Here is a 17,549-nt window from a genome sequence, read left to right on the forward strand (position 1 = left end):
ATACTAAAGAAAATGTCTATTCAAAATGTTTCCAGCACTGAGTTCAGTTTGTGAGAGTTCTGTAGTCAGTTCCTAAGTTAAGAATTACAGGATAGGAGCTACATGGCTTTGAGTATCATTTATGAAAAGTTAGTTGTACTGTATCACAATTGTAGAACATGTTCACATTCATTATTGGAAATTAGAGTAGTCTGAATGGATTCACTCAAAGTAAATCATTCTTGGCCAACCCGATTGTCTTCTGTGATCATCTACATGCTTTGTTCAGACAGTTCTCCCATGAGATTGTAAGTCTTCTGGAGGAAATAAATGGAGACAGTATCTGCAGAAGCTCTGCCCTTGATGGAATATGAGCCAGCAGGTAGTCATGTATGTGTGGAATTCCATCTAGAACAGATGGACTTCTGTTTTCTCTTGGAATATATACACAGATACTCATGTGCTCCTTGTCCATCTTGTTTGCGGACTTTATTCCTGAATGGGAAAATGAGTTCCCTTACTAATAATGTTCACATTTTTCTTTTGTACAGAAATTTGTCCAATTTGATCTTGGTGGAAGGAAGTTTTTAGAAATTTATATCAAAGTCAATGTTTACAAATTATGAAAAAACACTTCTCTGAGGACATTTGAATGATAATCCTCAGGTTCTCTTATTTGTTGTGCTGTGAAATTGGGTGTTCATAAGCTTGGGCAAGGGACTGGACAAGACGACTTTCAGAGGTGCCTTCTAGCTTCAGCCATTCTGTGTAGACTGTATCTCAGCTTTATCGCTACCAGATCATTCTGCATGGCTGAGCATTCTGGTGGACAGAAGACATCAGTTCCTGTATCTTGCTAAGTAGTTATTGGGTATCTTTGCATTGCATTATCATTCTGGTTTCATTTATTCTCTGCTAATACTGTAGTTTTCTATCTTAGGGTTGCTACTGTAGATTTTTTTTTGTAATAGTAAAAATTACAGAGTAACTCAAGGATTATGCTTGGTTTGTGTTCCTAATAGTAGTGTATATGGCAACTATCTTCCAGAAAAAATACCAGATAGACTTTCTTAATATCTCTGTCATGGGTCAAGTATGCAAAATGCTGTATTTTAATACTTCAGTAACATTTATGCCACTTGCTTTTATAAGTATGGATTTGGCAGGTGAGCTTTCTTTCTATACTGTATGAAAATACTGCATTTGTATTATTTTTGAAGTATTGATTCATTATTATTATTAATATATTATTAATTTATATTGATGTTTAGTTGGCAGTGTCTTCTTTTCAGAGAAAATGGCCAGTTTGCTAGTTGAGTATCTCATAATATCTCAACGTTTTGTGTACTGCCTCTTTTCTGCTATAGCAGCGATTCTTGTGTTCCTTCATTTATCACTTCATTCAGTGCCTTACTAAGACTCATGATTAAGCCTCAGCTTTATTTGTAGGTGTCTGTATTTTAATTAGCAGTCTCCTTTAGTCATACTGGAATACTTAATCTGCAGGTAATTCAGCCAGTGCAGACCTCTTTTAGGTTCATGAAGAGGCCACAGAATGAAAACATTTCAGTCACCTGTCCCATCAGTGGCCAATTTTGTATCAAGAAATTCTGTGGAGAGCGGTCAAATGCAGAATCTGCTGTTGAGCAGCACTTCCACTGGTTCTACAGATGTGAAGAAACTGATGAACAGATACAAAAATAACATCATCTGATCACTGTAAGTGAGCACTGTAGCAGTCAGTGCTGTTCTGTGGTACAAATTTGTTTCTCTGTATTTCCAAAAAGAAACAGAAACATAAGATTAACATATTTAGACCATAAAACTCATTAACATTTCCCCAAGCCAAGTTTTTAATTCATGTAAATTGGCAGGTCTGTGTAGCCTGAAATCCTCAGTGGATACATCTTTTTTCTCCTTGTGGCTCTATTGAAAAGAATCCACTAGAATTTTTAATGGGTTAGTGCAAACCATGGTTGCTATTATTGGAGTCTGAGCTTCAAACTTAATGCTATGATATTTGGTGCATTTTGATGATTTTACCTAAATGTTGGAAATACATGACTGTTCTTAACAGTTAACAGGGTTAGACTTGTAATAATGTCGATTTTAAGTAAAAATAGCAGTATAACCAATAAATAAATCAATACTATCAAGGATCAAAGTAAATAGCTGTGTAAATCCATGTAACTTGACAACTGTTAGCCTAATTAGGGGTCTTAGCTCAGCAGTAACTTGTTTGTTTTCTTGGCAGAAGCAAAAATGAAAAGCAGCTCAGGATGTGTGTTCTATAAGATTTCCTTGGAGTTAAGTGGTAATTTGACTCTGCTCAATCGAAAGCCATAGTGTTTTTCATGGGGTTTTTTGCACATAAAGGGGAATACAGGGGAAGTGAACAGAAGGAAATAGAAGGAAACTTTCTTTGTATGTGTTCCCTTTTTCATTTAACAATAAAATCACATTTTCAGCAAGAACTGTTAAATAGCGGCTTAACTTGAAAGGAAACTGAATTTAAGCACAGTAAGTTTAGACTGTGTCACTGTTCTCTTTATTCTGGTGCTTTGCAATTTTGTGTTCTAAGGGATCATAAATTAACTATAACTCAGAATACTTGGACAACCATTAAAGCTAAGGCATTTTTTACATATGAAAAAATCCATGCTTTTGAAAGGAATCCATAGCTAGTAGTGCAAATAAAAAGTGCAGAACTGATTCTGACTGACAAGCTCTAGGAAGCAAACAGCTGAATTTATAACATTCATGGGGGGATAGACATGTATATTTGTACATGCAGAAATTCAGTCTGTATTCCAGTACCAAATAGAGCTTGGGGTGATTTGGTTTGTTCACTTATTTTTTTAAGCTGCAATGAGCATTCAGACAAATTACTTCATGAACTATTTTGAATTTCCCCCAGAACATGATCCTGGGATGCATTTAAAAAAATACCCAACAACAACAATCCACTCTTTCCAACTTAGTAACAAAAATAATAAAAAAAACCCAAACTCAAATCCTTCCCAAAACCAACCAACCAAACTTGAATAGAGAAACTGTATAACTTTAAACAACTATTAATTTTCTGATAATTATATTTGCATGGGGGCCTCCTTTATTTCAAAATCAAAATCAAGTACAGCCATCAGTTTACACTCGGATTTGTTGGTGACTTAGTATAGAAAATTAGTGGTTTGCTACCACTGCACAAACGAGTCCTCTCAGTTCGCATGCTACTAATATATGACTTTTTCCACCTTAGGGGCAAAGAAGTTTCCTGCCATATAAAGCTGTTACTGTCCTTTGAAAAAAAAACCCAAACCCATAGTTTTAAGTTTCTTTAGTTTCCCCTTTCTCTTAATATATTATTGTTTGAAAAACATGGTACATAAATAAGAATTGTATTCTCTTGAAATATTTTAAAGACATGGGCAGAATTCATAGATGATGACCTCAGCATTATGAATACATATATAGATTGTATTTCAACATTGATGTGGAGACTTGATGGAGTTGACTTGCAAGAAGAATAAAATTCACCTTGAAAAATGGATTTGTAGTACCATTTTTTTAGCAATTATTTTACTTCTTTTTGAAGAACAATACATCTGACCCCAGTTTTAAAAAAGAAGCAAAAAAAGCTATGCTCTTAGTGGGGTTTTTGGGCATGCTTTTTTCACAGGTGTAAAAGATTTGCAGGCAGTCATCTTTGACTGTGCTTTAATGGACTTAAGCTGTCTTCACTGGGTGGCCACTGGGATATGATTGAGTGTAAATACTTCAGGCAAGCTCCACCAGCTGAGAAATAACCTCAGTTTGAAAGAGTGGACTTTTGGAAGTCTTTTCATTGGTCTTGTGGACCAGTGAAGTTGTGCTCTCTTTTAGTAACATTCATCTCCTGGGTGATGAAAGCAGAGCTAGTTTTGCTGTCCTCATGCAGGGAGTTCATCCAAACAAAATGCAAAGGGTTATGTGCTGCCTATGATTGTGGTGGTTGTTGTTAATCAGCAACACATGCTTACAGTATTTTTCTGTGGAAGTTTTTCATTGGCCAGTGAGAAGTCATGAATGATTTGGTGACTGAAAAGGTGGCAAATGGATGCCAGCAAATGCCTGCTTTGTTGCATTGTGGTGAGAAAAGGACAGATAACATGCATTGGAGTTGAGACTAGTCCCTCCCAAAAATGTGGGTTTGAGAGGTCCAAGTCTGTATTACTGTACTGCCTTGTGTGAATAAGAAGCTCAGACTGTGGTTGAGCAGAAAGGTTTTCATGGTGTGTCCTTTCACTCTGCTCTTCCTGCAGACTCACGGAAGCTAATGCTAAGTAAGGATGTTGTTAGAAGTCTAGAGATTTGCATATACAGTAGAAATCTCTGAAGGATCCACAGATTTTAGAAGTTGAAAATTGCCTGGTTTTGTTTCCACATCCCAACTCATGCTTTAATAACTAGAATACTGAATTGCCTCATAGGTCCTCTGGATGTTCTTTTCAATTTCTTAGAGGTTGTGTGATTGATACTGAAAAATTTTCACAAAGGCTGAAAACAGTTAAGCATCCAACATTTACTCAGGATGCAAAGTTATTCTTAGAGAGATGCTGTGTTATTACTATAATAATCATGTGTAATCATATGTATGTCACGTAACCACATCTGTTCTGTGTTGGTTTTGTCAATGAATCAAGTGTGAGAACTGCTCTACATTAGTACCTTTTGTTTGAAACACATCTGCACTTGCATCATAAATTTATCCTGTCTGCAGAACTGGAAAGTGGAAAAATTGAGATGCAGCAGCTACTTAGAAGAAGAAAAAGTGGTCATTAGAAAATAAATGTTTTCCTTTTATTTTTAGGTCAGAAGACTTGTCTCCACTTACATGGTATCTTTCCTTACCTCTATGTACCATACGATGGTTTTGGACAGCATCCAGAATGCTACCTTCGTCAAGTGGCGTTCAGCATTGACAGGGCACTCAATGTGGCTTTAGGCAGTCCATCTTCTACAGTTCAACATGTTTTCAAAGTGTCATTAGTATCTGGAATGTAAGTATGACCTGTCAGGAGTTTTGGTTGTTTGTTTTGAATAGTTTTTTGCAGTTGTATTACATGGAAGTACTTTGGACTTGATTGCAGTGCTAATTCTTTTTCATTCTCCACCCATGTATGTCTTCATACAGGGCTGTACAACTTCTAAATAACCTCTCACTTGCTTTGACTTTAACATAATTAACAGGTTTTCCCAAAAAACCTTCTTGACCCATCTATTTTTTCCTAAATTCTATCCTCGTGTTGATAATTTTTGCAAAATCTGTTCTTAGCTTTTTCTGTCTCTGCTGTTAGAACAGTATTTTCCATGCATCATTTTCTACTCTCAAGTCATGTTTATCTGTCTCTTACAGCAGCACAGGCCCGGAAGTGGAGGCTCTTAAACATACATTTATTAATCTGTCAAGATGACCATTGTGCTTTATGAGGTGTAGCTTTCTATATTGAATGTTAGCATTTTAAGGATTCTATTAGTTACTTTTTATTTAACTTGTATAACCAAGAGCTGAAAAATAAGTCAAATCATAATGAATAATATGAAAATATCCTGGAAGAGCACAGGTAATTGAGATACATTGCATTCAGTTTTTCATCTTCAAAACAACATAAATGCTAATTTTGAGTGTTGGTACAACATTATGTTTTATTTTCTTTTTTCATGTATTTCTGAAATACATTCCTTCTAATTGTTAAGTGTAGGAAGATAATATTTCTGTTCCAGCCAGTTCTGGTAGCTTCTAGATTTTGTGAGTAAAGTGGCTGCAATAACTTGTTTTTATTTTCAGTCAGAACTTTCTGATGTTTTTACAGTAGCAAAGAAGGTCACCTACCAAATTTCTTGATGTTGCTCTTTTTGTGAGAACTATGTAAATTGTAGTAGAGCTGTTCATCTCAATAGTGAAACCTGGGCAGAGTAAACTGTTGATGACAATCTTTACTTGAATAAATGAGAAAAGAACAGGTAGAAATTAGGAGAACCTGCCTCTTTTTCACCTCTCTTGCCTTAGAATTTCAGAACAGTCATTACTGAAAGTCAGCTGTTCATTGCCTCAAAACAGCATAAGAGTGTTTCAGGTATTGTGTTTGTCTGCATAAGAAGCTAATGGGGAAGACCTAAAGAAAATATATCTTCATCTTCACCTGGGTAGATAGACATGCTTATTCAATATTTCTTATAGTAAAATGTCATTGAATAAATGCCACAGCATAACTGGCTAGCTTCTTGCTTTTATTTCTTTCTCTCCAGGCCTTTTTATGGTTACCATGAAAAGGAGAGACAGTTTATGAAGATTTATCTTTACAATCCTGCAATGGTAAAAAGGTAAGGATGTGAAAGTATGAAGTTCTGTCTGATTTCCTTATATCTTGAATTAAAAAGTCAGGTTTGAAACAAGATTCACCACTAACTTAACAAAATAAAAGCTCCAAAATTATTATCTCACAGTTTCTGAAAACACTTTTAAAATTTAAACCAATTTCAAACACACCAATAATCTTTTAAAGTAGTAAAATGTTAGGAAAGCAATACCAAAACATACTTACTTGCCTGTAGTTGTTCAGAGTTTATTGTAATTTGTGAACACTTAAACAAATTTGCATCAGCTTACTTTTCCTGTAACTCTTAAGGAAAACAATGTAGCTGTCTTTCATATGGCTTCATTTCATCTATTATGAAGTAAAATTTGGGAAGTTTTAATTCCAGTAAAAATTACTAAATTTAATATTTACTTGCAAACAGAACAGTTTTTGTTATTAGGCAGGTTCTCTTTTTTTCAATAGAGTAATGTTCTGTTGTATGAAAGTGCTGTAGATTTCAATCTTACTGTCAAAGAATCTGCAATCAATTCATGAATAAATAAGGAGGAATTATTTCCCAAGCATGAACTGAAATCCCTTGAGTGTGTGCTGTTACATACTGTAACTTTTTTTAAAAAGGTCCAATACATGATCATGAGAAAGGATTGTATGATTTTTCTTCTAAGCAAGTGGAATTTTGCATGATTTAAAATTTCTGTATTAATGTATGACAGGACAGTTGTTTGAAAATTTGGAGCTTCTCACATTTTAATTGCTCTTATCCAAATAAGGACTGCCACTTCACTTAAATTATTCCTTTCTTTCTTCTGCATGAAACTTTATTTTTAATCCCAGTTTGTTGCATTTAGAAATGCTTAGTGCTCTTCTTTGTCGTATAGTTGTATACTGTTAATTTGAGATAATTTAGTGTACCAGTTTATAGTTATCCAAATACTTGCAGTTATTTTTTAATGTGTAGCTATTTAAAAGAGAGGATTTGTCCTTCTCCAGGGTTTTAAAATACTGTTTATGAGTATACAGTATGTAGCTTGAAAACCATGAAGGATGTTATATGTATCATATGTATCATATATCTCAACGAGAAGAGACTTTCAAACTTATTACTGGTGTGTAGGCATACAGTTGCCACAGTTGTGCTGCTGAAAGATTTCAATGGCCTCACTTGCAGGAATAGAATATTGTAGGATTTTTTTTTTTTCAGAGAGTTTCATGTTTTTTAAGCTGAAGAATTCAAGTCTCCTTTGCAACTAACACCCAAATAATGTATCATTATTAGCTGAGATCATTTTTGTTCAACTGTTATTGTGAAAACATGGTTCTTAAGTTAAAAATGCAACTAAGACAAAATTTAAAATGTTTAAGTATTCTATATTTTGATAAAGTCAAATATCAATATTGTTGTACTGAAATATTTTTTTAATTTATGTCCTAATTTGTCTTTTAGAGTTTGTGAGCTTCTGCAAGGTGGAGCCATAATGAACAAATCTTACCAGCCTCATGAAGCCCATATTCCCTACCTCCTCCAACTCTTTATAGACTACAATTTATATGGAATGAATTTAATAAACCTGGCTGCTGTCAAATTCAGAAAGGCAAGGAAAAAAAGTAAGATGTTTATTTCTTACAACCAAATAATTATTTTGAAGGCTAAAAACTACCGTTTTGAGCAAGATGTCACAAGCTGTCAGGCTTTTCTCTATTTTGGCTGAATGAGTATTGTGTTGCTTCCTTGAAGTTTGATTTCTGTGTTAAAACAAAGTCCATATGTAGCTTTTTTCCTTCTTATGCCTCTGTGTGGGGATTGAGGAAAAGCCTGCTTCCTGAAATGAGATGCTGTATATCAAGAAACATGTGTTCTGTCAGCGGTGCAGCTGTGACCATTTCACAAGATGACCGCACCTCTTTTCTAGAAGATGAAAAATTGTCCATATTTAATAGGAGAACTGACATGAAAGATAGCATAATAATACTGTTACTTAGGTTTTTTTATGGTTTTGATTCTTACATCAATTCAAATTATTTTTTTTGTTGCAGTAGTGTGTTTACAAAATTACGGCTAATGATTTTGCTCTGATGACAATCAGTGTTCTTAATTAAAATGTTTATGTTTGTGCTAAAGTAATTTGCTCTAAGGTAAAATCTGAATTATTAGTGTGTGAGCAAAGGAGCCATTTAAAAACATTAATGTGCCATTTTAGACATACATACTGACATAAAAATTAAGTTTGGTGAGAATATCCCTAATTCTTCTAAATTCTTCATTATGAAGGAGTACTAACAATAGGAAAAGTATGCCTTTGGTACATAATGTTTAGTCTAATAAGTATTGTTTACTTAAACCATAATTGTTCCTACGGCTAAAGTTAAAGTTGAAAGGAATGGTGAAATATCTTTCTGTAAAAACGCTGAGAAATAATCATGCTGAATTTCCTCCTTATTTTTATGCATGTATACTCAGACAGCAGTAGATTAGCCCATGGAGTTTTACAAATTTTTGTTTAAAGGAAACAAAACACTCTCTTCATATCCAACACTAGGCCACACTTCTTTGCTGGTGTCAGAACAGTAGGAAGGCAAAAGCTTTGCCATGGACAGAGCATCTTCAGGATTTTCAGTCATAAAGAAGTATAGTCAGGTACCTTTAGTCTTCCAAATATTCAAATCAGCCTTCTGGAAACATGCAATGTGATTGTATCAAATAGTTGCTTCCATTTTTTTTCCACAGCTCTTTTTTTTGCTCTCTTTCAGATGATAGATGAAAAAAATTAGCTGTTTATAGTCTCCTTCATAATTCATTTAAGGATGAGAGACCTAAGTCTTAAATGGGAACGAGGGGGTGAAAGAGGAGCATGGGCTGAGACCAGTGGACTTTAACTACTCTTATAGGGAAGAATCCAATAAAATAAAAGGAAAAAAATGACACTACCTTGTCTGGCTTGACCAGGTAGTGGCTGCAGTGCTCCTAGGAAGATTCATTCTGCTTTGCATGGCTCCACATCACACATGCCTGCCTCAGTCTGTTTGAGTCCCCAGGCACAGGATCACTGTCTATTGCTCCTGGCACAGCGCCAAGCAACAAATGGTTTGTCCCTGATGTAGCTTTACAGAAGCACTGCTGTCAAGAGCCTGTCCTGGTACAGCAACCCTCTCTGAGCTCAGGCTGATGGAATGGTGTGGAAGGCACAGCCTCTGCTTACACCTGACACACTTTACCTGCGTGTTCCTCAGCTTCTGTGTTTTGGGGGTGTGAATTCCTTTCACTCAAGTATAACTGTGTCACACAGGCCAGGCCAAGCATTGTTTCTTAGACAGCAGTAAAAGCCTTTGCCAAAAGATCTGCAGCAAACACCTTACTTCCCTTGCAGATGATGATACAAAAATGAGTCTGGCAATATGTAACTTTGTCAGTGTAAGCAAGCAGCCTCAGGAGCCTGTTCATAGTGGCACTTTTCTCACTGAGATAAGTTGGTCTTTTTGAAGGCTGAGAGAGGTCAGCATGCAGATTTCTAGTAGCAGGAATATTTTGTCTTCATCAGCTTGTATCCAGAAGGGGCATTGTCTTTATGGACTGTGAAGAAAGCTGCCTATTCATTCATGTACCATGTACCACTGTAACTGTTGCAAAACTTTAATTTTCGGTAGCTGAATCTGCTTCTGTAATATGACTCTGAAAGACCTTGATGTGTCATTGCTATTGTCTTTAAAGATCTTTATATCAAGAGAAGGGGAATATCGAGTGTCCTTAAATTCCTATCCCTATGATTAACTTTCTGAAGAAACAAATTGATACAGGAATTGGAGCCTTGGTTTTTAGAAGTATATTAAAACAGCAATGATAGGGAATAAAAAAGGGATTAATGCATTGAAACTGCTGTGGTGTGGTATTTGAAATGCATATAATTTTTTTAAATAATACTATGTATTTTACCAGTTGGCCTATAACCTTTCATAACTGCTGTGACGTGTATTTTTCTTTAAAATATACAACTATTCGGTCCCATTTAATCAATTTAAAATAATCAAGTTGCAGTTGAAAAATACCAAGAGATGTTTCCATGCATAGTCAGCTTACATTTTAATATGGAGAATTAGCTGATGTGTCACACAGTAAAAACATGGCTGTGTTTCTTCCTGGACTAGCTGCCCAGGACAAGTCATCACTTTTGAACAGCACAGACAATAAGGTGTGTTAGGTTGGAGCTGGATCTGTGCAAATGGGATCAGATATTTTGTGTGGTCTGTCCAGAATCACCTGCTCAGGCACTGAAGTGCATAGACTGTAACAGCACAGGTGTGTCTGAAACATGAGCTGGCTCTGCATAAGCACAAGAGTGTCTTTTCACCCGCTTGAATGCCACATCTTTGTGCCATGTCAGTACACTTAAGAGTTTAATATAGGGGCAGGGTTTGCAGGAACCTAGTCTGGGTGCAGAAAGCTTGGTCTGCAATACATGGAATTAAGCCTGCTTGCTTCTCTTTGTAGCTTCTAAGGTTCTTGTAGCATAGTGCCTGCCAGTTGCTTCTGTAGTAATTTAGGGATTTTTGCTACATGACTTATCCCTAAACCTAATATTCCAAGTAGTGGAATTCATGTTGACAAGACTATTATGAAATTTATGGAATAAAAATACATGTTCTAGTAAATAATTAATTACTGAAGACCTCTGACAATTGAGGTAATTGGTGTAACTTTAACAAATGCAGAAGTATTTGCTGTGGCTGAAAGGTAAATTTAATATCAGAAAACTGCTAGTGTGTGACATCAACATAGCTGAGAAAATTCAAGGTTCAAGCTGGTCTTTCAGGTAGAAGTGGGAGACTGAGTAATGTTCGAAGTCTTCTCCCATTCTACCTCCTTCCAATTCCATTCTTGGACCTTTTTCTTTCTTGTGCCATATCCTGTGTATATTGTCTTTCCTTTCTCTGAAAACTGAGGGTTTAGGTGGACACCTCAAGGGAGGTAGGAATTCTTCAGAGAGGACTTCACCAGCGTGACTTTGGAGCACACTTCTTACACAGAGACCCCTCAGCAAACTTACAGTGTTTTCTTTATTTGTAGGTCAGACAACATCTGCCTTCTTTGCAGGTTTCTACTTACTGCTACTACCATTGTATCGGGAATGTATTGTATATTCCCTTCCAGCTCAAAAATACAAAAAAGGAATAGTGTGAAGTAGAATTTTGTGGGTTTTTTGGCCTCTAATTTCCATTGGGATTTGAACTGTGGACCCTGGAAATTCTGAAGTTTACATCAGACTTTTATGATTTCTTTTGAAATTTTCACAGATGAGAGAAGATTGAATTTAGGCTAAGATATGACTAGAATGCAACAAATGTAGTTTGAATAATGTCTGTGTTGGAAGTATATTTTTTCTTTTTATATTTCTATGTGTTAGAAAGAAAATTAGATCATTTATATGATAGCATAGTTAATGGGTGAAGATGATATAATGCAGTGCTATTTATTCTTTTATAGCAGGTGGACTGGTAATATTAATTAATAAATACTGTTATATAATGATATTTGTAAAAAATATTGCCACATGAATTAATTTCTCATTCTACTTTTTTCCCTAGGTAATACATCAGGTGGAAGTAAACATCATACAACTCATTTGCCTGAAAATTCAAGCAACGTATCTTTCACTGAATGGGAAGAAGATGAAATACCAAGGTCAGGGTTTTCTGTTGTATGCCATATGTTCCTATATACATCAACTTGTGTGAAATACAGAGTTTCAGTCTCTCATTTAAAGGACCCTTATATATTTTATATGTTAAAAAAAAATATGAATAATGTATCAGACAATTTCAGTTTGTCCATTTCAAAGGTAGCTACATAAGAATCTCAGCTTAGAATTTCCATCCTTGTCTCCCATGTTTTTCCTTTTTCCTAGGCATTTCCTACTCTACAGTCTGTAATTTGTAATCATTTTACTTCTATAAGAAAATGGAATATTTCTGGAATTTTGGGGGTTATGTGGCCAGAGTTGGGCCACTCATAGTATCTGAAGCTACCTTGATTTGTACGGTTTATCTACAGCAAGTTAATTCTTTAAGTTATTTGCTGATGCTTGGTGGGTCCTTCTGTCATCCAGTAATCTCAGTCTTTGGGTGGATCCTGTCATTTTTCTCTGAAGAACTTATTGGGCTCAATATGCCACACTTCCTGCTAGTGTGACGTGCTGGGAGATTTTGCTTCCCCAGTAGAAAGTGTGTGCATTAAACCATACTTCAGGTTTTTCTAGCGTGCAAAAACATGAGCTTGTGTTCATTACATCTGGTTCTCTGATTCTATTACTACATTAAAAGGATTTTGCAGCAACATTCATCTTACAGTTTTATTGCAATTTTACTTCTGGTCACTTTATTTGCAGTTGTTCTTTGGGCTGTCTCTTCTTTCTGGATGCATATTTCTTTCATTCACAGACCATTTTTTTTATTTGGCTTGGTTCAGCAAGCCAGCTTACTTAAAGGTTAGATCATAAATTAGACCAGGATTATCTGATGTTACTTTACACAGATCTGGGGAAGGCAGATAAAAAGAAAGCTAAGTACTACTTTCTGGCTGTCAAAACCACAAAGGGATGAGTTTAGCAGAGCTGGAGCCAGGGTATGCATCCTCATGGCTGTAATGGTCTTCTGACTAGTCTTCTTTTCTCCTCCTTCCACTCTTCCATGTGTACAGCCAGGGGTGCAGCACCTCACTTGTGCCAGTCCTCCAGCACTCACATATATTGCAGAAGTGGGACATTAACAAAAATGGGGAAAATACCAATGCTCTCCATTTCCCTGGTGTTCGTTTGCTGTACTTCTGCCAGTAGGAATTTAATTCTCAAATGTAAAACCTGAATACTACATCATACACCACACAAATTCTCAGTATACCATATGCAGTGATAATGGTAGTTCCCAATACACTTTACAGTTTCATTTATCATGCCAATTGGTTTGTGAGCATTTTAGAATTTATTAGTACAAGATGTTTCTCTTTTTCCAGTTGAGAATCTTCTGTTTGGATGCCCACTGTAAGTTCCTGTAGGATTTTTTATCCCATTTTAAAATTTCATCCTGTTTCTATTATTCTACATCTGAGTTATCCTGCTTTTGTTGTCTGATACTATGATCTGGTTATGTATCCAGCACATCTGCTGGCTTGCCTTATCAGCATATTTCATTACTACACTGCAGTATTAATGAGATGTGAAGTAAGCTCAGTCACAGTGACTGGTCTATATTCTGTTCTCCACATTTGTATCGATGCTGTGTCCTTTTTATACAACCAAAAGGAATTTCACATTTATTTAGCTCTTAAAATGCTTTAATAAATTAAGAACTCATTTATGATTCCTGCAACTGAAATTGTTTACATTTGATACTATGTTACATGTTGTTTTCTCTAAGGGTTTCTCTCTTAAGGGTGTTGTATGACTGTCTTCCCCATGCTGTAGGACGTACATGCTATAGCAAAGCAACAAACCTAAACTTTTCTAGTCCTGATTTTACTCTGTTCTGTATCTACACAAAATTATTCTCCTGTTAAAATTTCTCCTGGATTATTTATGGGAGTCATGAAGTTAAAACAGTGTTCTTGTAATCAAACCCATACTGCAGTGCCACTTTCATATTGCCTTCCTAATTAGTTTCCTTTCAGATTCTGAAAATTTGCTTCTAGGTTGGCTTAATGGATCTGTTATTGTCATGGTCAGCCTTACTGAGGGCAAATCTGACCCAGACAGTATGAGATACCTATCCAAGGAAACCCTTTTAATTGTTTCCTGAAATGGTTGTGACTCAACTGTTTCTATTTTTGCAGTCTACAGCATTACTCAGTAGCTGCCTTTCTTTATTTCTCTCTTCTTAACAATGTTCTGTATTCCCAATTTACTTAGTTACATATCAACAGCTGCATTCATTTCTAATTTCATGTGCAATATCTGCACAGCCACCTCAATTTATTATCCAGTCATCTTCAAGTTCTTTCTGGTTCAAGTTGTGATATTTAACTGTTTTGTGAATTGTTTAGCAAAATCTTTTTCCTTACTGTAATTTTACCTCTTGACTGCTATTATCAATAGCATTTGGAGTTTTTTCTAAATATCACTGAACTTCTAATTTTCTTTCCTTGTCCTTTATATCAGATATGAAGAAAGCATGCATCTTTCCCTACCTTTCAGCTGTATGCTTAAGTTATTACTTGTTCTGTCAAGAAGAAACAAGAAGGGAAAAGATAGTCAAATGTTGTTTGAGAACACAAAATTTCTAGGCCTGTCTTGTATTCTGAGTGACTGGGATGTCTGTTTGGACCCATTATCCTTTGTGTACATTAAGAATACATTTTAGAGGTAGTCCAACATGTATCTGCCGAGTCCTTGCTGTAAGTGGCAGTTAACAAGTTACCTTGTTTAACCAAGCAGTGCCAATGGTTGGGCATTTCTTGGTTTTGGAACACAGTATATTAGTTGGCTGAAGTACAATTCTGAATACCTGGAAGGCAGTATGCAAAATTGAAAAGTCACATGTGTAACATGAGCAGCATTTTGCATCAGTAAATGCTAGTGATGGTTCCTTATTTCAGAAAACATTTGAGAACTATGTCAAAGTTTCTTGGTGGCTGAATTCCCTCTTTCATGCTAAGAGAGCACCTGGCTACTCAGCCACTCACCAAGAACAGCATTCAACTCAGCCATGTCCTGTCTTGCTCCTGGCAAATCTCCAAATTAATGACTCGCAGCTATGATAAGTGCACTGTATTAAGCCAGAGACACTTTTACAAATGTAATTCTAGAATGATTCTGTTATCAAGTTGACAAATGTCCAAAATCTCAGTGCTCAGGAATCCCTGATGTTGTAAGGCTTTCAAGTATAATAATACTTGCCAGTTTTATTGCACTGAAACCTACAGAGCCTTGAAATGGGCAGCAGTCACCTGAATCTGGTAGTGCTATCCAACAGTTTTTGACATCAGGAGTTCTGGACATGAGACACATTTTGTTATCCCACTCAGGCAGCTGATAATAAATGATGAAACACTTCTATGAGTTCCATTGAGAAAACTCTCTGGTAAACATCAGACTTAGAGTATCTGCCAGTCAAGTCTGCCACTTGGACATGATGTGTTAAAAGTGGAATGGTTGGTAGAATGCTTTTGAGAAACACTTTGTTTTTTTAAATCCTAGATTTGCTATTAGACACTAGTTTAGATGGAAGTGGAGAGATCAGACAAATAGCACTTCTGCACAGTCTAGCAGATATGTAATATTGCAGATTTTTGCTAGGCTTGTGACTGTCATAATTGCTTTTCTCGCTTGTCAGCCTGTGCATGTTTTTATTTAGCTATTTGACTTTTTAATATAATGTGCACATTATTTAAGTCACTTGAACATCCTGAAAACAAGGACATGTTTTCTGCCATGAACAGAGTATGGAAAATTATTGTGTCAAATTTTAGAGTCCTTATCAGCACAATTGAGCAATGCCTTTCAGATTCTCCTTGGAGTCAGTTTTTGTCTCGTGTGCTCATTTTAACATTACAAATACCTCAGATGTGGTCATTACAGAATTCGTTTCCTTAGGCTGTCATTAATACTGGTGAATTAAGATACTGACCTTGTTGATTATTCTTAAAGGTTTTTAAGGGCTTTGATCTACCTAGCTGTATGTAGTGAGCACTTTTTTTAAAAGGTGTTGACTGTAGCCTTAATTCATTGCCTCAACGTCTGAGAAACCAAACGTTGGTAGTTTCTTTGAGCACAAGTTTCATCCTAAACTATGGTTTTTATCTCAGTAGATAGTGCGAGCAAACTATAACTTTCTTCAAAGATAAGGACTGTTTTCTCTGTTCTCAAAATAATCTATTTGGATCTTTTTATACAAAAGTAAACTCAATTTGTATTGCTAAAATATAGTTTTTCACATAGTGTGTAGGTATAAAAGTCAATTAAAAATTAACAGGTATGAATATCCCATTTAACCTAGTCATGGCAACCCTCATTTATCTTGCTTCTTCAGAGAGTAAATGTCTGTTCTTCTGCAGCTGTGTTGCTTCTACACTACCTCACTTAACCCTGTCTTTCATATACCTGTATTACAAGTTTTATCTTGTGAACAATTCTCTTTACATTCTTTCTTACAAAATGAAATAGAGATACTGTGAAAAGCTTTTCCTGGGCCTTGCTAATTTGTCTTTTCTAACCTTGTTCTAATACAAATACTCTCAACTCATGGTTTTGGTATTACCTAAACCACTGCTTTTCTTTGCAAAACAGATGCATGCAATGTGAGGCAGGTGATTTGTCTGTTGTATAAAGCAATCTGTATCAAACAGGTAATTTCTGAATATTTTCCAAGGCATTACAACTGCTAATGACATGAAATAGTTCATATTTTCTCTTAACTACAACTGGGAGACCAGACACGTTCTGACTTCTTCATGCTGTCTTTGCACCTGCTAAGAACAGTGCTGTAGCTGCTGAGAAAATGTGTCTTGATCAGGGAGAATGGGAAATGTGGTTGGTTACTTTGTGTATTTTCCCAACATGTTGCACACATGTAGGTGAGCAAAAGCACCAAACAGCTGACCAAGCTACTGCTGATACTCAACTGAAACAATTCCCAAAGCAGCATGTAACCACATTAAATAACTGTACTTCAGGACAGTTTGTACTCCCCCCTCACCACCTCACGGTTTTGTTTTAATCTACATAAATGGAAATGTTAGAAGGGCCAGTTAAAGCCGCTCTGTTTTCATATGCCCTTCAAAGGTTTTCCTGAAGTGGGAACAAATGACTTCTTGGCCTTTGTGGCTTACTGAATGTTGCTGAAGCTTGTAGTGCTACTGCCATGACTTCAGCTAGTGCAAGTGTCTAGCAGCTTGCCTTGACAAGGATGTTAAATGCCAAACTAATGAACTGGTTGTATTGGGAAGACATTTTTTCAAGTCTAATGAAAAATTTACTCTCTGTGTCAGATGTCTTTATTAGCTTCCACGTAAGTCTTTAGAGTGTGCAGTTTTGACTGCGAGCCCTTCCTTCATCATGAAAGTGTTAATGACAACTATGATGATAAATCCTAGATTTGTTTCAGAAAAGGCCTTTTATTAGCTCAGTGTTTTTAACTTGAATAATATGCCATGTAAATTGAAATAGTGTAGTTTTTGACAGAAAGGCTCCTCATATCTGATTTAGAGCTTGGGAAAAATGAGCTAGCTCT

At 35.9% G+C, this 17,549-nt stretch overlaps 1 protein-coding gene across 2 annotated transcripts in view; it reads left to right on the top strand.

Annotated features, from left to right (window-relative positions):
• The window catches only part of REV3L (REV3 like, DNA directed polymerase zeta catalytic subunit), a 114,542-nt gene that overhangs the window by 38,715 nt on the left and 58,278 nt on the right, over nucleotides 1–17,549 (top strand). For both annotated transcript variants that reach the window (XM_014263510.2, XM_088052599.1), the window contains exons 2-5: nucleotides 4,829–5,018; nucleotides 6,268–6,342; nucleotides 7,783–7,943; nucleotides 11,916–12,012. In XM_014263510.2, the coding sequence (XP_014118985.2) occupies nucleotides 4,829–5,018; nucleotides 6,268–6,342; nucleotides 7,783–7,943; nucleotides 11,916–12,012 (523 nt within the window). The remainder of the gene's footprint in view (nucleotides 1–4,828; nucleotides 5,019–6,267; nucleotides 6,343–7,782; nucleotides 7,944–11,915; nucleotides 12,013–17,549) is intronic.

Source organism: Pseudopodoces humilis, chromosome 3 (genome assembly GCF_049639895.1).
Source record: "Pseudopodoces humilis isolate 2021_Gansu_Grassland_sample_001 chromosome 3, ASM4963989v1, whole genome shotgun sequence".
NCBI lineage: Eukaryota > Metazoa > Chordata > Aves > Passeriformes > Paridae > Pseudopodoces > Pseudopodoces humilis.